Source organism: Staurois parvus, unplaced genomic scaffold, assembly GCF_062004578.1.
Source record: "Staurois parvus isolate SC_StPar_1 unplaced genomic scaffold, SC_StPar_1.0 ptg000073l, whole genome shotgun sequence".
Lineage (NCBI taxonomy): Eukaryota > Metazoa > Chordata > Amphibia > Anura > Ranidae > Staurois > Staurois parvus.
In genome coordinates, this window is record NW_028317869.1 from 813,982 (window position 1) to 837,277 (window position 23,296).

Sequence of the window (23,296 nt, forward strand, 5' to 3'; positions counted from 1 at the left end):
ACAATGTATAATATAATGTATATAATGATACAATGTATAATAGGATGTATATAACGATACAATGTATAATGGAATGTATATAATGATACAATGTATAATATGATGTATATAATGATACATTGTATAATAGGATGTATATAATGATACAATGTATAATAGGATGTATATAATGATACAATGTATAATGGAATGTATATAATGATAAATTGTATAATAAAATGTACATAATAATACAATGTATAATAGGATGTATATAATGATAAATTGTATAATAAAATGTATATAATAATACAATGTATAATAGGATGTCTATAATGATACAATGTATAATATAATGTATATAATGATACAATGTATAATAGGATGTATATAATGATACAATGTATAATAGGATGCATATAATGATACAATGTGTAAAATTGTGTATATAATGATACAATGTATAATATAATGTATATAATGATACAATGTATAATAGAATGTATATAATAATACAATGTATAATAGAATGTATATAATGCTACGATGTATAATAGAATGTATATAATGACACGATGTATAATATAATGTATATAATGATACGATGTATAATATAATGTATATAATGACACAATGTATAATATAATGTATATAATGATACAATGTATAATATAATGCATATAATGACACAATGTATAATATAATGTATATAATGATACAATGTATAATAGGATGTATATAATGATACAATGTATAATGGAATGTATATAATGATACAATGTATAATGGATTGTATATAATAATACAAAGTATAATATAATGTATATAATGAAACAATGTATAATATATACATAATGATACAATATATTTCTCTCTTTCATTCAGAGAGAGAATACAAAGGGGTGGGCTTCATAGTGACTGATCAGTGATAGCCAATTAGAGGCTATCACAGCAATCATGTGACCCGGAATTGAGAGTTCCAGAACCCGGGGCTCTCAGTGACACCCCGGTCATTGTGCTGGGAGTGCGCCGTGCGGTGTGCTTCCGGCACAAAGACAGGTACACAAATTAGCGGCCCCACGGAACAAATCCCAGGTCTGGTCTGAGAGGTCACTAATTTGCATGCACTCGGCATCAGGGGGTTAAACCAACACTATGACACCAGCCATTGATTTAAAATGGGAAATTCTGCATTTGGCCTTTAGATGGCGCTAAGTATCCTAGGAATTCTCACCATCCAATAGACAAATGTGGTATTTTCCATGTGAAATGGATGGAAACCCTTCAAGCAGCTCAGCAAAGAGCCTCCTACCATTGGTCCCCCCATCCCATTCACACAGAAGGAATGGACTGTACCGGCACTTCTACCTGGGGGAGTTGTTGTTCCATTTATTAATAGACTCCTAAATGTCAGGAGACGATTATTTATTGTATTTATTATTAATACTTCCCTACCCGGCCAATTCTGACATTCCGACATGTAAAAGTCATTATTTGCTGGGAAATGACTGAGAGCCCCCAAATATTATATATAAGCAGAGACCCTGGAGAGGAACATGGTTGCTGGTACAATATTTGTCGCTCCGTATTTCTGCAGATTTTCTTTAATGTACATTTTTTAGAAAAGAAACTTTACCTAATGTTAGTGCAGCAAACACAATATAATACAGTTTTGGGGGTAAAAGATGATGTTATGCCGAGTAAATAGATACCTAACATGTCACGCTTTACAATTACAAATGCCAGTGGAACGGCGCCAAACTACGGGGCCTAAATACCCCCCATAGGTGTCACTCAGGTTACCAGTGTAGAGTTACACAGGAGGTCTGATGCCGGAATTATCGCTCTCACTCTGACATTTCCAGCCATACCTGTGTGGAGACACGTGGGGTGAGAACACCGTTTACAATGCGTGGTGGACTTCTGTATGTGTTAGCCTTTGTGTGCAAACACGGGGGGGTGGGGGGATTTCATTTTTTTATTTTATTTTTTTTCTATTTTTGCACTGTCCCAATTTATTTATTACTTTTATTGCTATCAGACAGGTTCTCTTTACTGAGACATCTGCGGTCTATTGGACCCCAGATCTCAATCTGACCATAAAAACATCCGATCAAACCAAGATCAGTTCATTCTGATGCTTTCACAAGCTGGAAATGGCTTGTTTACATCTGAGTGACTCTGGAAGTGACACAATCCTCGTTGCTTCTACATCCACGGGGGTTCCTTTATCCAGATCACAGCTCACCTCCTCATAGATTGGTAATAGGTTGGTCTGACAAGAACGATCTTTTCCCATAAATCCATGCTGGGTACTACTAATGATACTATGTTCATCAGCAAATTCTTGGGTATGGTCCCTTATCATCCCTCCAATAGTTTACAAACTATTGATGTTAGGCTGACTGGCTTGGAGCTTCCAGATATGTATCTCGGTCCTTTCTGGAATACTGGAACCACGTTAGATTTTCACCAATCTGCTGCCACCATTCCGGTCAGTAAGCTTTCCTAAAGATGAGGAATGACTGTCTATCAATGACCTGGCTACATTCTTTGAGGACTCTCAGGTGCAAGCCATCTGGTCCCGGTGATTCATTCAAATTTAGTTTTTTTTAGACCTTCTAGTCTTTTGTAAGGGACCAATACACTGACCACTGATATAGGGGGGTCCTTCTCCCATTGGTCACCAATGTAAGGGTCCACTACACTGACCACTGATAAAAGGGAATCCTTCTCCAATTGGTAACAAAATGTAAGGGACCAATACACTGACCAGTGATAAAAGGGAATTCTCCAATTGGTCACAAAATGTAAAGGACCACTACTCTGACCACGGATAAAAGGGGAATCCTTCTCCAATTGGTCACAAAATTTAAGGGGCCACTACATTGACCACGGATAAAAGGGAATCTTCCAATTGGTCACAAAATTTAAGGGACCACTACACTGACCACTGATATAAGGGGGTCCTTCTCCCATTGGTCACCAATGTAAGGGACCATTACACTGACCACTGATATAAGGGGGTCCTTCTCCCATTGGTCACCAATGTAAGGGACCGCTACACGGACCACTGATATAAGGGGGTCCTTCTCCCATTGGTCACCAATGTAAGGGACCGCTACACTGACCACTGATATAAGGGGATCCTTCTCCCATTGGTCACCAATGTATGGGACCACTACACTGACCACTGATATAAGGGGGTCCTTCTCCCATTGGTCACCAATGTAAGGGACAAATACACTGACCACTTGTGATGATCTCTGGGTTTAGCGGTCGGAGAGTAGGGATGAGACGACAGTACAAACCAAACTTTGCCTGTTCCGGTCCCGTGTTTTGCAGGAGCCGATCATCACATATAGAAGAGACATTTCTACCACTTCTATATATAACAGCTTCCCGCTGTCACTGGTGCCTGAGGAAGACATGGATGGGTACAGCGGCCACACCCCCAGGAATCAGTGATGTCATTGGGAATCCCTGACATGTAAGGAAGGGGGCGGGGAAAGCAGTGACATCACTGACCAAATATGGTCACTGGTCACATTTGGGTAATAAGGTCCCACCATCCCTGTCCCTTCACTTATGTAGATGATGACAGTTTAGGGAGCTGTCATTGGGCTGGTGCTATTGTCGGGTACTATATACCCCATACTCATTCACATGGGGGGACACTATATGGGGGTCCCTTGTTATTAAAGGGGGTTTCCAGAATCCAATATGACCCCCACCCACAGATCCCCACAGCCACCAGCCAAGGTGCTATGCCTAGGGGAATCCCCCCTGGTAAGGTGACCCCCATGTTGTGGACATGTGGCCTGGTATGGATCAGGAGGGGGGGCACACTACAGCCCCCCTCTGCACTCTGTATGGTGGGCTGTATATGATATACTGCTGACCCCCGCACTCTGCGCCGTTATTGAAGGGTGTGAGGTGTCACCGAGGAGCAATGTTCTATATTGAAGTTTGCCGTCATTGCACCGACACACACAATAGTTTTTGTTCAATAAATGTTTTATTATAATTTTACATTTAACAAGATTGAAGCATAAAAATCAGGAAATAGTAAAGGAAGGAATCCGATTGGTCAGGAAGATCCCTTGTCTGGAATGTGGGGGCGGAGTCATTATTATTGGTGTACAATACAATACACAACGTGTTCCATTATTATAACAAAGTATTGTAGAAAAGATCCCAACATAGAAAATGGGGGAAAGGAGGAAATAAAGGCGGATATGAAGGGGAATCTGTGTACGGGGAACACCTTAACAATCACCACCATTTTATTCTCCACGGCCTCTGATGTCACAGAATAGATGTTTGGGGGTTTATCTCATCTTCAGGACCAAAATCTGCATTTTCCCATGTGTGCAAAATCATGCAGAAACAGCTCTGGCAGTGAGAGGGTTAATGTGGGCTAGATGGGATCCCTCTGCTGGGGTGACATTAGAGCTCCCCCTAGCTGCAGCCTGGTAATAACATTGCTGGGAGGTCTCTTCATTTCTCTGCTCCATACTTCCCGTCTTTATAGAAACGTCTCCTGACATTTGGGGGTCTATTCATAGAATGTTTGTATAGCAATTCCCTCAGTGAGAGTTCATGTCCATTCCTCCTGTGTGAATGGGGAACCAATGTTATTAGGGTCACATCTGAGCTGCTGGAATGTCTTCCATTCATGGAAAATACATTGAAAACTTCTTCTGCCATCAATGGCCAACCCGGTCCCACACTTCATCCATGTCTTTGGGGACCTCTGATCTCCTTATGGACTGTTTCTTCCATGATGAAGATCAGCCATGGAGTATATCTGAGGTGTATATCAGGGTGTGCTTCTTCCCCACATGAGAGCTGGGATGTCCAGCAACATTCATCTAGAAGACATTTCCCGCACTCAAGGCACTAATACACCTCCAGGGTTGTGTGGGATCCCTGATGTACAGGAAGACAGGACTTCAGAGAGGAACATTTCCCTCACTCAGGACAGGAAAGTGGCTTCTCCCCCGTGTGAGATCTCTGATGTTTGGAAAGATTGAAGTTACTTGAAAAACATTTCACACACTCAGGACAGGAATATGGCTTCTCCCCCGTGTGCGATCTCTGATGTGTGTTAAGATGGGACTTCTCTGAAAAACATTTCCCGCACTCAGGACAGGAATACGGCTTCTCCCCTGTGTGAGATCTCTGATGTCTGGAAAGATTCGACTTATCTGAAAAACATTTCCCACACTCAGAACAAGAATATGGCTTCTCCCCTGTGTGAGATCTCTGATGTGTGTAAAGACTGGCCTTTTGTGAAAAACATTTCCCACACTCAGGACAAGAATATAGCATCTCCCCTGTGTGAGATCTCTGATGTGTGTAAAGATTGGCCTTTTGTGAAAAACATTTCCCACACTCAGTACAAGAATATAGCTTCTCCCCTGTGTGAGATCTCTGATGTGTATGAAGAATGGACTGCCGTGCAAAACATTTTCCACACTCAAGACAGGAATATGGCTTCTCCCCCGTGTGAGATCTCCGATGTCTGTAAAGATTGGAGTTCTGTGAAAAACATTTCCCACACTCAGCACAGGAATACGGCTTGTCTCCCGTGTGAGATATCTGATGTTCATGAAGATTGGAGTTCTGTGAAAAACATTTTCCGCACTCAAGACAGGAATATGGTTTCAACCCTGTGTGAGATCTCTGATGTCTGCAAAGATGGGACTTGTCTGAAAAACATTTCCCGCACTCAGGACAACAATACGGCTTCTCCCCCGTGTGAGATCTCTGATGACTATGAAGTTTGGACTTCTCTGAAAAACATTTTCCACACTCAGAACAAAAAAACAGCTTTTCCCCCGTGTGAGATCTCTGATGTCTGTAAAGACTGGACTTCACTGAAAAACATTTCCCGCACTCAGGACAGGAATACGGCTTCTCCCCAGTGTGAGATCTTTCATGCACATTAAGCTCTGATTTATGCTGGAAACCCTTCCCACACTCAGGGCAAGAATACAGCTTCTCACCTGTGTGAGATTTCTGATGTGTGTAAAGATGGGACTTTTGTGAAAAACATTTCCCGCACTCAGGACAAAAATATGACTTCTCCCCTGTGTGAGATAACTGATGTCTGTAAAGACTGGACTTCACTGAAAAAAATTTCCCGCACTCAGGACATGAATAAGGCTTCTCCCCTGTGTGAGATCTCTGATGTGTGTAAAGATGTGACACTTTTGAAAAACATTTCAAACACTCAGAACAGGAATAGGGCTTTTCACCCGTGTGAGATCTTTTATGCACATTAAGACTAGATTTAGATTGGAAACATTTCCCGCACTCAGTACAGGAATATGGCTTCTCCCCTGTGTGAGATCTTTTATGCCTATTAAGATTGTATTTATAATGGAAACATTTCCCGCACTCAGGACAGGAGAAGCTCTTCCCTGTTGGAAGGCCGGCCCGGTCCCGCACAGTCTGAGGTTCCTCAGGATACGAGGAATCCAATGGTCCATCTACACTGGGTGGTGCCGGATGGACATTGGAGGGAGCCGGGTTTTTTCCTGGACTATACTGTGTGATGTCCTCATCTTCTACTTTCCAGTCTGGAGACAAAGTGAGACAATCCTCGGAGGTTTTCCTCATCTCCCGGCCATGGACTAAAATACAAAGACAAAGAGGATTACTAGACAGGAGCTGATTGGTTCCCCCAAACCAGGACTCCGCCCACATCAGGCAGCTTGGTCTCTGAGGAGTTTACAATTCCACCCTCAAGGAAACTAGGAAATGGCTCCTCTGATCTCCTACCAGGTCATTTCTTTATTCATGGACCTTAGTCAGAGAGTGAGGAAACAACCCGAACTGTCTTTTATAGGAGGGACAGTGATGAGGGGATTATAGGACGAGGGTCCCCACCCCCTCTATCACTCATCACCATCTTCCCAACACAAGAAGTACTGCACTTCCTTATTTAGTCCATGATTTAGTCATGAAGAACAGCGGGGATGAGCCCCACCAGAGGTCAGAGAGTGAGGATGGGGGGAGAACAACCAAGATGAAGACTGGACTGATCCTGAAGACCACCATCATTGGGGTATTGACTCCTCCCTCATTATCACTTTCTGTTTAAGGGTCCAAAGTTGGAGGATGTTATCACATTATTATCACCATGTAAAAATCTGTGCTCCAATCACATCATCCGATATAAAATGTCCAGCTGGGAGGAAATGGGGGTAACAAAGGAGAATCCATATTATGTGTATATATAGCAGTGGGGGGAGGGGGGAGAGCAGAAGTCAGGACTATGGAATGTACAACATAGAGTATATAGTGCAGGGGTCAGGAGTATGTAATGTACAACATAGAGTATATAGTGCAGGGGTCAGGAGTATGTAATGTACAACATAGAGTATATAGTGCAGGGGTCAGGAGGATGTAATGTACAACATAGAGTATATAGTGCAGGGGTCAGGAGTATGTAATGTACAACATAGAGTATATAGTGCAGGGGTCAGGAGTATGTAATGTACAACAGAGTATATAGTGCAGGGGTCAGGAGTATGAAATGTACAACAGAGTATATAGTGCAGGGGTCAGGAGGATGTAATGTACAACATAGAGTATATAGTGCAGGGGTCAGGAGTATGTAATGTACAACATAGAGTATATAGTGCAGGGGTCAGGAGGATGTAATGTACAACATAGAGTATATAGTGCAGGGGTCAGGAGTATGTAATGTACAACATAGATTATATAGTGCAGGGGTCAGGAGTATGTAATGTACAACATACAGTGGATATAAAAAGTCTGCACACCCCTGTTAAAATGTCAGGTTTCTGTGATGTAAAAAAAAATGAGACAAAGATAAATAATTTAAGAACCTTTTCCACCTTTAATGTGACCTATAAACTGTACAACTCAGTTAAACAACAAACTGAAATCACTTAGTTGGGGGAAGTAAAAATAAAAAACTAAAATAATCTGGTTGCATAAGTGTACACACCCTTACACTAATCCTTTGTTGAAGCCCCTTTTGATGTGATTCCAGCACTCAGTCTTTTTGGGGAGGAGTCTATCAGCACGGCACATCCTGACTTGGCAATATTTGCCCGCTCTTCCTTGAAAAAACACTCCAAATCTGTCAGATTGCGTGTCATCTCCTGCGCACAGCCCTCCTCAGATCACCTCACAGATTGTCCATCGGATTCAGGTCTGGGCTCTGGCTGGGCCATTCCAAATCTTCCATCTTCTTCTGGTGAAGCCATTCCTTTGTGGATTTGGATGGATGCTTTGGGTGGTCGCAATGCTGAAAGGTGAAGCTCCTCTTTGTTCAGCTTTCTAGCAGAAGCCGGAAGGTTTTGTGCCGATATTGACTGGTATTTGGAACTGTTCATAATTCCCTCTACCTTGACTAAGGCCCCAGTTCCAGCTGAAGAAAAACAGCCCCAAAGCATGATGCTGCCACCACCATGCTTCACAGTGAGTATGGTGTTCTTCTGGTGATGTGCAGTGTTGTTTTTGTGCCAAACATATCTTTTGGAATTATGGCCAAAAAGTCCAACCTTGGTTTCATCAGACCAGAACACATCTCCCCACATGCTTCTGGGAGACTTCAGATGTGTTTTTGCAGAATGTAGCCGGGCTTGGATGGTTTTCTTCCTAAGAAAGGACTTCCGTCTTCCACTCTACCCCATAGACCAGACATATGAAGGACACGGAGATTGTTGTCACATGGACCACACAGCCAGGACTTGCCACATATTCCTGCAGCTCCTTTCATGTTGCTGTAGGCCTCTTGGCCGCCTCCCAGACCAGTTTTCTTCTCGTCTTTTCATCCATTTTGGAGGGACGTCCAGTTCTTGGTGATGTCACTGTTGGTGATGTCACTGTTGGTGATGTAATTGTTGGTGATGTAATTGTTGGTGATGTCACTGTTGGTGGTGTCACTGTTATGGCATATTCTCTCCACATGATGATGACTGTCTTCACTGTGTTCCATTGTACATCTAATGCCTTGGGAATTCTTTTGTATCCTTCTCCTGACTGATACCTTTTAACAAGGAGATCCCTCTGATGCTTTGGAATCTCTCTGCATACCATGGCTTTTGCTGTAGGATGCGACTAAGAAAATGTCAGGAAAGACTGACTAGAACAGATGGCCTTTATTTGGGGTTAATCAGAGGCACTTTAAATGATGGCGGGTGTGTACTGACTCCTATTTACCATGATTGTGGTTGTGATTGCTTAATTGCACACTTATGCAACCACATTATTTTAGTATTTTTTGTTTACTTCCCCCCTAAAAGATTTCAATTTGTATTTCAATTGAGTTGTACAGTTTATAGGTCACATTAAAGGTGGAAAAGTTCTGAAATCATTTATCTTTGTCTCATTTTTTTACATCACAGAAACCTGACATTTTAACAGGGGTGTGTAGATGTTTTATATCCACTGTACAGTATATAGTGCAGGGGTCAGGAGGATGTCATGTACAACAGAGTGTACATTGGTCTGTTGCTCAGTGGTCCAAAGTCCTCTTTTCTGATGAGAGCAACTTTTGCATCTCATTTGGAAACCAAGGACCCAGAGTATGGAGGAAGAATGGAGGCACAAGGACCCCGAGTATGGAGGAAGAATGGAGAGGCCCAACGACACCGAGTATGGAGGAAGAATGGAGAGGCCCAAGGACCCCGAGTATGGAGGAAGAATGGAGAGGCCCAAGGACCCCGAGTATGGAGGAAGAATGGAGAGGCCCAAGGACCCCGAGTATGGAGGAAGAATGGAGAGGCCCAAGGACCCGGAGTGTGGAGGAAGAATGGAGAGGCCCAAGGACCCGGAGTGTGGAGGAAGAATGGAGAGGCCCAAGGACCCTGAGTATGGAGGAGGAGGAATGGAGAGGCCCAAGGACCCCGAGTATGGAGGAAGAATGGAGAGGCCCAAGGACTCCGAGTATGGAGGAAGAATGGAGAGGCCCAAGGACCCGGAGTATGGAGGAAGAATGGAGAGGCCCAAGGACCCGGAGTATGGAGGAAGAATGGAGAGGCCCAAGGACCCAGAGTAAGGAGGAAGAATGGAGAGGCCCAAGGACCCAGAGTATGGAGGAAGAATGGAGAGGCCCAAGGACCCCAAGTAAGGAGGAAGAATGGAGAGGCCCAAGGACCCCGAGTATGGAGGAAAAATGGAGAGGCCCAAGGACCCCGAGTATGGAGGAAGAATGGAGAGGCACACACTGAAGTCCAGTGTGAAGTTTCCACAGTCTGTGTTGATTTGGGGAGCCATGTCATCTGCTGGTGTTGATCCTCTGTGCTTCATTAAGTCCAGGGTCAACGCAGCCGTCTACCAGGAGATTTTGGAGCACTTCATGCTTCCTTCCGCAGACGAGCTTCATGGGGATGCTGACTTCATTTTCCAGCAGGACTTGGCACCTCCCACACTGCCAAAAGCACCAAAACCTGGTTCAATGACCGTGGGATTACTGTGCTTGATTGGCCAGCAAACTCGCCTGACCTGAATCCCATAGAGAATCTATGGGGCGTTGCCAAGAGAAAGATGAGAGACATGAGACCGAACAATGCAGAAGAGCTGAAGGCCGCTATTGAAGCATCCTGGTCTTCCATAACACCTCAGCAGTGCCACAGGCTGATAGCTTCCATGCCACGCCGCATTGAGGCAGTAATTGCTGCAAAAGGGGCCCAAACCAAGTCCTGAGTACATATGCAGCTTCTACTTTTCAGAGGTGCGATATTGTTCTATGTACAAGCCGTGTTTTATTGATTGCATGGAATATTCTCATTTTCTGAGATTGTGGATTTGGGGTTTTCATGAGCTGTAAGCCATAATCATCACAATGATGACAAATCACGGCTTGAACTATCTTGCTTTGCATGTAATGAGTCTCATATATTAGTTTCACCTTTTAAGTTGCTGCACTGAAATAAATGAACTTTTGCACCATATTCTCATTTTTCGAGTTTCACCTGTATAGTATAATGGTCAGGACTCATAATATTGGTATTCAGTAATTAAAGGTTCTTAAAGGGTTGCTTGTCTCCCATCTCCTGAGACTGCACTCAGTGACTTGGGTCTGAGACACTACAGACATATCCCTCCACCCGGCACAGCCAGCAGATAACAGAGAAGGTCCCCTGGAGGAGTCAGGCACAAGGCAGGAGACCCCAGTCACATGTCCTGGGTGCCTACATTATGCAATGCTTATAGGAAAAATCCACATTTTGCTGCCAGCTGAACCCCAGAACCTCCATAAATCCAGTCTAGAGACATAAATTGTGTCTGCAGCACAGAGAAGGAAGATTATCCGAGAGAAATCCAGGAATACAGGACGGGGAACACAGCTCAGGAAAGTGACCAGGGGATTACAGGCTGATATCACCCAGTCCCCGCCCTACTCTGGACCAATCAGTGAGCAGTATGGGTGGAGGAATGGATTTAGTGTTCATGACCCACCTGTGCTGATCTCTGTAGGAGTGTCCTCCTCTATAAATGTCCCCGTTATTCCATCCTCCTCCATAGACTGCTGATCATCCCTCACATACGCCTCTTCTTCTTCTGCTTTCACCTCAAATTCTATATCGATTGGATCTCCACTCTAAATCAAGGAAATGAGAGAAAATATCATCTGTAAAATGTAAGATTTATGATTGTGACATCACACACAACATCCACACATTGTCTCCACAAGTCCATGTTCTAGATACTCCATCCCACCAACCTTGTAACAGTGAGGGATGGTGTGACCTTCCTGTGTGGAATCCCGGGAATACAGAGGACGGGGACATCTCTCTGGTGGGTTCCTGTAGCTGGATGACTCCACCATGGTGTCCTGGTACAGATCTTTGTGTTCTTTTAGAAGCTCTGACTCCTCCATCCCCCCATCCTCATCCTCCTCCTCTTTTATCTCTTCTTTAACATAAACTTTAGGATCTCTCAGGTTTCCACTCTGAATATATAATAAAAATGACATCAATGGTAACAATGCAGATAATGTACAGATCCTAATGATACTATCAGTGATTGTTCCTCATCTACCTGATGATGGTGAGGGATGGTGTGACCTTCCTGTGTGGAATCCCGGGAATACAGAGGACGGGGACATCTCTCTGGTGGGTTCCCATGACTGGATCCATCTGTAGGAAACACACACACTGACTGAATCCATTGTTTCTATGTGTTTATCAGATGATGGGGGATCTAGGTGGATCCTCCGTACTGCTCTCTCCTTTACAATAAAGTCTCCTCTTACCCGGTGATGTGAGGGGCGGCTGATTGTCCATCATGACGTCCTTGTAGAGATCCTTGTGTCCTTCTAAATACTCCCACTCCTCCATGGAGAAATAGACAGTGACACCCTGACACCTTATAGGAACCTGACACACACAATGATACAGTCACCATCCAGACACATCCCTTGTCTGTTACTGGAGAATGTCCCAGAATTCCCGGCACCGCTCACCTCTCCTGTCAGCAGCTCCATCATCTTCTTGGTGACTTCTAGAATCTTCTGCATGTTGTGTCTCTCAGGGTTTAGGGAGTCACATGGAGGCACTGTGATGGTCATATGATCACCTGACTTCAGAAGAGGAAACCTCTGTATTGAGGAACCAATAGGCATGTCATGTTAGAATCACAGAATCCTCCTCACCTCTCCGGTCAGGTCTTTGTGATGTCATGTGACCTCCCAGAATCCTCCTCACCTCTCCGGTCAGGTCTGTGTTTTATTACTAGAGATAAGAGTGATGCCATGTGACCTCCCAGAATCCTCCTCACCTCTCCGGTCAGGTTTGTGTTTTATTAATAGAGATAAGAGTGATGTCATGTGACCTCCCAGAATCCTCCTCACCTCTCTGGTCAGGTCTGTGTTTTATTAATAGAGATAAGAGTGATGTCATGTGACCTCCCAGAATCCTCCTCACCTCTCTGGTCAGGTCTGTGTTTTATTAATAGAGATAAGAGTGATGTCATGTGACCTCCCAGAATCCTCCTCACCTCTCTGGTTAGGTTTGTGTTTTATTAATAGAGATAAGAGTGATGTAACGGAACCGGACCCAGACTGCACTAGGTTATTTCCGTTAGACTCCCACTTCCCTGTCTGAACACAGATCCACAGACACCACCGCTGGCCATACAAGATGAAACAGCACCAGACTCGCCTTAAAACAGGAAGTGGACTGCTTTATTTTTACATAGATACAAGATATATACACAGGGCGGGGAAATGCACCCAGTAACAGGAAACACATCAGCAGGCCATCCCATCAGGGGGAAGGGCTGCCAGAAACACCCCTCACCAAGCCAGTACAATCACATATATCCCATAATCCTTTGCTCCCAAGCAAAACACACAATAGAACAATGGGATGCACCACTTGGCAGTAGACAATACGCGAACCAATACATCCCATAATAGTTTGTTCCCAAGCAGGACACACAATAAAACAATGGGACCACATGGCAGTCAACAATGAACAACCCCCACACCCCACCTATAGATGTGTACACAATATCAGGACAGATAACCCTGTACCCCTAACAGGCACAGGGTGACTTACACATAATAGGAATATGGGGAGCTGAGACAGAGGTCTCCCCACTTCTCCAAAGGGGGCTATGTTTCATAGGCCCCCCACCCAAAGTCACTCCCATCATAAGTGATGTCATGTGATACCCCAGAATCCTCCTCACCTCTCCAGTCAGGTCTGTGTTTTATTAATAGAGATAAAAGTGATGTCATGTGACCTCCCAGAATCCTCCTCACCTCTCCGGTCAGGTCTGTGTTTTATTCATAGAGATAAGAGTGATGTCATGTGACCTCCCAGAATCCTCCTCACCTCTCCGGTCAGCAGGTAGATGATCTCCAGGGTGAGGTTTAGTATCTTCTCAGTCATGTGACTCCGGTCCTCCTCCATCCTCATTGGTGCCATCATGTGATCTATACAGGTCTCCTTGTAGACGGATAACTTTGGGAAATGAAAGTAAGAATGATTTGGATGGTATTGGTCACACAATAATAGGATGTGGATGTGAGGGGGGAATAGGAGGGTTGCTGGACATGTAAGGACTACTCCCCCCATGGGAAGACATTTAGTTTGGACTGTTTAATATTTCTTATATTTAGGAGGACCCGAGACCCTCTTGACCCACCATATCAGAAATCTCCTTGCTGACTGCCAGGAGTGATGTCACTGTCACTCTCTGCAGTAAGAGAAGATATTGGATTAGAGAGCAGGAGAATGCTGGTGGAGTAGAGAGCAGTGGGGAGGAGTCTGTTCTCTTCCCTCCAATGAGAGCCTAGTGTGGGTAGAAGGAGGACAGGAGGGGGAGGAGTATGGTTACCAAGTATACTGTAATATCCAGGACCTTGTACAGAGTGATGGTGGGTTCCTGGGGCTCTGAATTCCAGCACCGGGCACTGCCAGAGCCTGTGTCATGGGAAGGTATTGGAGTGTCTCCTGAAGTTGTATAGCACTGACCCCTGAATACCTTTTAGTCGATAATACACCAACAGGCCTCCTCTAAGAACAAGTGTCCACCAAGGGGGGAAGGATTGCCATTCTTCATTCCACTTGGTATCTTTGAATACATTATTTGACCAGTGAGATGATAAGAAGGTGAAGGTTTCTTTCCTTTCCTGGTAGGAGTTCTGTAAGAAGGTCTGGAAAGTAAGTGCAGGTAAGAGGACAATCAGAGACCAAGAGCATCCCTCCCTGCCTCAGTGTCCCCCTGAGCCTGACAAACTTTTCTTTCTTCAGAGCCCTGATCCCCACTTCCTCTACCCCCTAAAAGCTGATTTCCACTACCCCCTCAGGAGCCCCAAAGTCTCTCATCCTCAGTAACCCCTGAGAGACCCCTCAGCTCCTCAACTTCCCTCAGACCCCTCAGTATTTTCATCCCTCTGACACCAATGATGGAACATATTCTTCATGGCCGGCTGGGGAATGTTTTCTTCCTCCTGAGCAGCAATGTAAGGGGCTCTATGCTCCATCCTCCTGACCCCGGCACTCCATCATTGTGTTGGCTGCATAGTGTAATGATTGCCCATTGGCTGCCTGTGTAGTGTCATCATTGCCCTTTGTAGGCCATGTATGGTCAGGATGGTCCTTGTCTTGTCTATTTATTGTCAGTGCTGTTTGTTTAGAGGACCATATTACTAGAATTTATCTCCACAATGAGGAGAATGTTCCGGCCCCGGAAGTGGGGGAATGTTCTGCCCCTGAAGGGGTTCATCTGGGTTCCCACACTATATATATGTGTATCATCATCTGCTGGAGATAAAAGACGTCACAGTGACTATGGAGGAAGAGGACGGACATGACTATGGAGGAAGAGGACGGACATGACTATGGAGGAAGAGGACGGACATGACTATGGAGGGAGAGGACAGACGTGACTATGGAGGAAGAGGATGGACGTGACTATGGAGGAAGAGGACGGACGTGACTATGGAGGAAGAGGATGGACATGATGGGGGGTTACTGGGTGTAAATAGGAAATAACATCTTATTACCTCCTCTGCTGCCACTTCCACCAATGTCTCTTCACAGCTTACTATGGTATGTAACTTCCTGTCTGTAGCTGACATCACTTCCTGTCTGTGTTCCATAATAACTTCTTGTCTGAGTAGAATTGAGATCACCACCTTGTGGAGTTCAGAGGAACTGCATCCCTGAGAAACATTAAAATAACCATTCCTGTGGCTTCCATGAAAGATCAAAAATAACTAAAAAATAACTGAGAAAAAATAAATCTAGCTCTTATGCAACCAACTATTTAACAAAGATATTTTATTACATATAGAAAAGTCTTAAAGACACAGAATACAAGTTACAAACAAAGGTATTTAGTTCATAATAGAATAGATAACCCCTCAAATTGACCTCTTGGTGACGAAAACACAAAAATAAATCCTAAAGCATAAAAATATCTATCTATCCGGAGGCGCATGCACAAGGCCCTCTGGACCAGACATGTCTACATGAGGCTCTGCACCGCTCAGTGATCACACTCACCGGCTGCCTCCTGACACCCCAGAGCTGGTGTCAGACAATCCAGGATGGTGTACGCTGCCTTCACACAGAAACCCAAGCTGAAATCCATCTGGGAGGTTCTCACAAAGATCTATTCCAAGAGTCTGATACTGATCTGGGAACCTCTCCCCTGGCTTTTCAATCAGATCCCACTCACCCTGACTTGCTTAAGCAACTTGTGCAGATGCTCATAAAGGCTCTGAAGGCAACCTCAGACCAAATTACAGACTGGCTATCCTGGGAAATCAGAGAGCTAGGACAGGGCACAGCTGAACTCCAGATATGGGTTGATGATCTGGACACCCTTTGTTCACAACCATACAGATGAGCTTGAGGCCCTCAGGGAGGAAAATCTCATCTTACAGTGTTGCTTGGAGGACTTAGAGAATAGGGCCTGGTGCTCTAACCTTCTCATCCACAGGATGTAGAGACCATCATGGATCTGGACACCCTTTGTTCACAACCATACAGATGTGCTTGAGGCCCTCCGAGAGGAAAATCTCAACCTACAGTCTTGCCTAGAGGACTTCAAGAATAGGGCCCGGCGCTCTAACCTCCTCCTCATACTAATGACCATCACAGATGTACAGTCCAAGGTAGCTGCTCCTTTTCAAGATCTGGCACCCTCCATCTGGAAATGGACAGGGTCCACAGGGACCCGGCTCCTCATCAATTCAATGGTCCCCTTTGGGACGTAATTGCCAAACTGCAATATAACCATTTTAAAGAACAGCTCTTTTCTGCCACACGTGGCAAGGAATCCCTTGTGGCTCCATCCAACCGCTTGAAGTCAAGTGATGTACACATATGCCACTTGTCAGCAAATGGTTAAAGGAGCTTCATTCCAGTCACATCATTTATTTTTTGCACATAAGGACCAAGTTGGTGTTTTAGGATCACTAGCAAAAAATGGGAGTATTGAGGAGGGGAGGGGGGTAAAGGAAGGGATCTTAGTCAAGGAGGGGGAATAGGAAGGGAAGGGAGGGGGAGGGAGGTCTTCCACAAATGGGGGTAACCACACAGCACAGAGTGGACAGGGAGACCCCAAGAGACAGGGGATAGAAGAAGATACACACAGGATGGACAAACAATAGATGAAAGTGATGATAATAAATAATCACTATTAATCCCCAATTACTATTTAAGCACACTTCACCCCTACCCTTAGAGGTGTACAAATATAAACGATAATATGCTCAGTGGTAAATAAATAATATAAATCCTTTCCTCAAATCTGTGAATGTAATAAAGTCCCAAAAGTAAATCAAAGATCAAAAAATCTCACAAAAATCATATGTCCCTTTGAAAAAATAAATAAATAAATCCAAGTGTCCAAAGTTTGATTCAAATCCTCAGCCTCTTGCAGCAACTTGATTTACCTCAAAAACAAAAACATAAAAACCACATAGTACATTATCCTTAATTAAATAAATTAATACATAAGAACCATCCAGTGATATTTCACCCAAGTGAAAAAAGTGTATACATAAAAATATACAAGCACATGTGCATATACACAATGTGTAGTGAAAAACCATGTATGTGAATCACTCTTTTTGTGCTCCAAAATCACACGCCACAGTGTCACTTCTACTAAAGTAAGGAGTAAACACCCTTACCAATATTCAAATAACTTTTGCTTTAATAACAATCACCAAGAAGACTGTATGATGGGATGAATCTTTCTGCCAGTATCCTCAAATTTCACTCTGAACACCATATGGATCCATCCACACTAGTATTTCAGACCAATTTCCACCATATCCGCCGTCCAGATACCCATATATGAAACAGAAAATAGTGTAATACTGCCACACACTAAAATCCAGAAGTTTTAATGGTACTGCTTACAATGTTAAAATCTTGCTTATCACATGAAATATATAGAAAAACCTTTCTGCCATCACAGATCCAGGAGAGTCCAAACCGCCTATGACAGTCAATATTCCCCTCTCCAAGATGGCCGCCGCTCCACTTCCGGTTCCTCGTTTGCGTCTGACGTCACTTCCCAGTGACTCTTTATGATTACGTCCAATGACGAAACGTGTCAGAGGGAAGTGACGTCAGACGCAAACGAGGAACCGGAAGTGGAGCGGCGGCCATCTTGGAGAGGGGAATATTGACTGTCATAGGCGGTTTGGACTCTCCTGGATCTGTGATGGCAGAAAGGTTTTTCTATATATTTCATGTGATAAGCAAGATTTTAACATTGTAAGCAGTACCATTAAAACTTCTGGATTTTAGTGTGTGGCAGTATTACACTATTTTCTGTTTCATATATGGGTATCTGGACGGCGGATATGGTGGAAATTGGTCTGAAATACTAGTGTGGATGGATCCATATGGTGTTCAGAGTGAAATTTGAGGATACTGGCAGAAAGATTCATCCCATCATACAGTCTTCTTGGTGATTGTTATTAAAGCAAAAGTTATTTTGAATATTGGTAAGGGTATTTACTCCTTACTTTAGTAGAAGTGACACTGTGGCGTGTGATTTTGGAACACAAAAAGAGTGATTCACATACATGGTTTTTCACTACACATTGTGTATATGCACATGTGCTTGTATATTTTTATGTATACACTTTTTTCACTTGGGTGAAATATCACTGGATGGTTCTTATGAATTAATTTATTTAATTAAGGATAATGCACTATGTGGTTTTTATGTTTTTGTTTTTGAGGTAAATCAAGTTGCTGCAAGAGGCTGAGGATTTGAATCAAACTTTGGACACTTGGATTTATTTATTTATTTTTTCAAAGGGACATATGATTTTTGTGAGATTTTTTGATCTTTGATTTACTTTTGGGACTTTATTACATTCACAGATTTGAGGAAAGGATTTATATTATTTATTTACCACTGAGCATATTATCGTTTATAATACATGAAAGTGACTTTTACATCATTAACCTTTCCAAAGTGACCCTCTCTGCTGCTCAGATTCTTCTTCTTTCTAAGTGTTTGAGGATTCCTCAGTTATGAAAGGTTCGTGCTTTGAAGCAGTTAAAGATTCCTATGTATTTGCCCGTACATGGGTCCTGAAAGCATTACATTCTACAAACAATAGATAAGATGATCCTTTTCATGGACTGATTAACCCCTCGCACTCCAGAGGATTTACCCCCCTTAATGACCACGCCTCTTTTTATTACTCAGCGCTGCATTAATTCAGCTGATAATTGCGCGGTCATGCTGCACCCAAACAAAATTTACGTCCTTTTTTCACACAAATGAGCTTTCTTTCGGTGGTATTTGATGACCTGTGCGCTTTTTATTTTTCACGCTATAAACAAAAAAAGACCAAAAATTTTGAAGAAAAACAACTATAAAATATATAGTAAACTCAAAGTTAGTTATAAATTTAGGCCAAAATGTATTCTGCTCCAAGTTTTTGGTAAAAAAAACCCCAATAAGTGTATATTGATTGCTTTGTGTGAAAGTTATAGCGTCTACAAACTATGGTATAGATAATGGAATTTACACCTTTTTTTTTGCTATACAGCACTGCGCTATTTTAACTGACAATTGAGCGGTCATGTAATACGGTACATAAATGAAGTTTATGTCATTTTTTAACACAAATAGAGCTTTAATTTGGTGGTATTTGATCACCTGTGTGCTTTTTATTTTTGTCGCTATAAACAAAAAAGTTTTGAGAAAAAAAACATTTTTGCCAAAAAACAATTTTTTCTCATTTCTGTCATAAAAAATATATAGTAAACTAAAATTTTGTCATAAATTTAGGCCAAAATGTATTCTGCTACATGTTCTTGGTTAAAAAAAATCCCAATAAGTGTATATTGATTGCTTTGTGTGAAAGTTATAGCGTCTACAAACTATGGTATAGATACTGCAATTTACACAGCTTTTACTCTCTGACTGCCCATCACATTTCTTGAGGTGCTAAAATACCAGGATAGTACAAACACCCTTAAATGACCCCTTTTTAGGAAAGTAGACACCCTAAGCTATCTGCTGAGAGGCATATTGAGTCCATGGAAGATTTATTTTTTTCCACAAGTTTCTGGAAAATGACAAAAACATTTTTTTTTTACACAAAGTTGTCATTTAAATGATTTATTTCTCAAACAAGCCATGGGTATATGTGGAATTACACCCCAAAATACATTCTGCTACTTCTACTGAGTATGGGGGTACCACATGTGTGAGACTTTTTGTGAGCCTAGCCACATACAGGAGCCTGAAATCCAATGACCACTTTGAAAGCCTGAAGGTGCGTAACTTCCTCATTTCACTTCCTCACTACCTATCACAGTTTTGAAGGACCTGACATGTCAGGGTAGCACCAAACCCCCCAAAATGACCACTTTCTGGAAAGTAGACACCCCAAGGAATTTACAAAGAGGCATGGTGAGTATTTTGCAGATCTCATTTTTTCTCACAAGGTTTTGAAATATAAAAAAGAATAGAAAAAATATGTTTTGTTTTCTTTCTTCATTTTCCAAAAACATGTGGCAAAAAATTATATCTGCAAAATACTTACCATGCTTTTTACCAAATTCCTTGGGGTGTCTACTTTCCAAAAAGGGGTCATTTGGGGGGTTGGTGCTATCCTGGCATTTCAGAGCCTCCGAAACTGTGATAGGGAGTCAGGAAGTGTAATGAGGAAATAAAGCCCTTTAAAAGCCTGAAGGTGCTTATTGGATTTTGGGGTCCTGTACTTGGCTAGATTGCCAAAACGTCTCTCACATGTGGTACCCCCATACTCAGGAGAAATAGCAAAATGTAGTTTGGGGAGTAATTCCACATATAACCATGGCATGTGTGAGCAGTAAATCATTTAAGTGACAATTTTGTGTAAAAAAAAAAAAAAAAAAAAATTTTGGAATTTTCCAAAAACTTGTGGTAAAATAATAATTTCATCTATTGATTCAACATGCCTCTCAGCAAATAGTTTGGGGTGTCTACTTTCCAAAAAGGGGTCATTTTGGGAGGTGGGGGCATTTTATGCCCAGCATTAGAAGTTTATGCCACACATCATTCACTCTTCTAACCACCTGAAGATCAAGCCTTTTCTGACACTTTTTGTTCACATGAAAAAAAATCAATATTTTTTTCTAGGAAATTAATTTAAACCCCCAAACATTATATATTTGTTTAAAGCAAACACCCTAGTGAATAAAATGGTGGGTGCTGCAATTTTTTATGTCACATAATATTTGCACAATGATTTTTCAAATGTAAATAAAAAAAATACATTTTTTTTACTTTTAATGCACAAAAACACAATATGTTGGCCAATTATTTGGTAAAATATAAAAGATGATGGTATGCCGAGTAAATAGATACCAAACATGACATGATTTAAACCTGCACATGCCCCGTGCAATGGCAACAAACTGCATACGTTTTTAATATCCATAGGCAACGTTTTAATGGACTTTACAAGCTACCATTTTAGATTTACAGAGGAGGTCTAGTGTTAGAATTACTGCCCTTGATCTGACGTTCGTGGTGATACCTCACATGTATGGTGCAACCGCTGTTTACATACTAGCACAGGGTCAACACTCGTACACACAGGTGTGCACGTGCGAGGGAGGGGCAAGGTTTTTATTTATTATTTTGTTATTTTGATTTTTTCAATTATTTTTACACTGTCCCTTTAATTTTTTTTATCACTTTTAATGCTATCACAGGGAATGCAAATATCCCCGATAACTTCAATGGGCATTGTCATATATTCTTTTTTGAGAAATCTGGGGCCTATCAGACACTGGATCTCTCCTCTGCCCTTACATTATCTAATCAAACCAAGATCGGTGATCAGATGCTTTCCCAATTTACAAAACTTATAAGTATAGCCTGCTGTCCTCTCACAGGTCTTCTACATCTTGACCCCATATCTGGCACGCTTGCTGGGGAGAATTGTTTGAATGCAAGGCGGCCAGAAAAATGAATGAGGGACTCATCAACGCAAATTTTTTGCTGGGGAGTATAGACATCTGCACATTTTTGGTTAAGGTGATTTGCGAGGGGCTGGATTTTGTGGAGCCGGTCAAATTCAGGGTCACCCCGAGGATGACAGATTGTATTGTCATTGAAATGCATAAAACACATTATACTCTCATATCTATGCCTGGCCATGGCAGCAGAGAACATGGCATATGATGAATCGGGTCTGCGGACCAATACAACCGCAATTCATTTCTTTTAGTAATGCTCATGTTGAGGGTTAGGCCCCAAACAAATGTAAATGGGTTTCCACCTGAATTCCGGGTTGGGCAGTGAATGGGGGAAGTACGGGTGCTGCAGAATTTGTGGACTGCCAATCAGGATTTGCAAGCACATCCAGGATACTAGGGGCTCTACAGGCCTGTGTGCGAATTCTTGGTGGCAGCGGGACAATACTTGTGCGCGCCACCGCACCGGCTTGTACTGGACTTATGGGACTCGCCATGTCACCAAGTCATACTGCAGTGCTGGTATTATTATTATTATTATTATTATACAGGATTTAGATAGCGCTGACAGTTTGCTCAGAGATTTACAATATAACGGAAGACAATACAGCAAAAATACAGTTCAATACAAGAGGGTTAGGAGGGCCCTGATCCTGGTAGCTTACAATCTAAGAGGTATGTGAAATACCAGGATGTACTAGGCCACTAGTGCTCGCCAGTTCACCAAAAGTTAGCGTGGCACTAGTACTGGCACTCTGCTGCATATGAGAGTCATCAAAATTTACCAGCAAGTGCTAACAGAGATCAGGCCTGATTCTGCGAACACTGTGGTTTTGTGTGCAATGTATCAAGTGATAGTGACCTACTGACACTGCACTTACTGGAGGAGAAGGGGGGGTAAGTGTAGGGGCTAAATGCAGGTGCTCAGGTCTCCTGTCTAACAAAGGTTTTAGGTCTTAGGTCTCCTGTCTCTAATAAAGGTTTTAGGCCTCAGGTCTCATGTCTCTAACAAAGGTTATAGGTTATAGGTCTCCCATCTCTAACAAAAGTTTTAGGTCTCAGGTCTCCCATCTCTCACAAAGGTTTTAGGTCTCAGGTCTCCTGTCTCTCACAAAGGTTTTAGGTCTCAGGTCTCCTGTCTCTAACAAAGGTTTTAGGTCTCAGGCCACCTGTCTCCAACACAGGTTATAGGTCTTAGGTCTCCTGTCTCTCACAAAGGTTTTAGGTCTCAGGTCACCTGTCTCTAACAAATGTTTTAGGTCTCCCATCTCAAACTAGCCATGTTCGTTTTCTTCCCAGGTATCTTCACTGTCCCAATAGAAGGCAGGTACTTCTTTAGTGCCATCTTGACTGGCTACAAAGATGAA

At 42.7% G+C, this 23,296-nt stretch overlaps 1 protein-coding gene across 1 annotated transcript in view; it reads right to left on the reverse strand.

The window, feature by feature from the left end:
• LOC149469353 (uncharacterized) overlaps positions 1-14,555 on the reverse strand; it is a 76,004-nt gene extending 61,449 nt beyond the window's left edge. Inside the window, 4 exon segments of the mRNA XM_089669355.1 lie at positions 5,022-6,620; positions 12,221-12,344; positions 12,431-12,565; positions 13,806-14,555. Coding sequence (XP_089525481.1) covers positions 5,022-6,620; positions 12,221-12,344; positions 12,431-12,565; positions 13,806-14,048 — 2,101 coding nt within the window. The 5' untranslated portion in view covers positions 14,049-14,555.
• Positions 14,556-23,296: the final 8,741 nt, after the last annotated feature.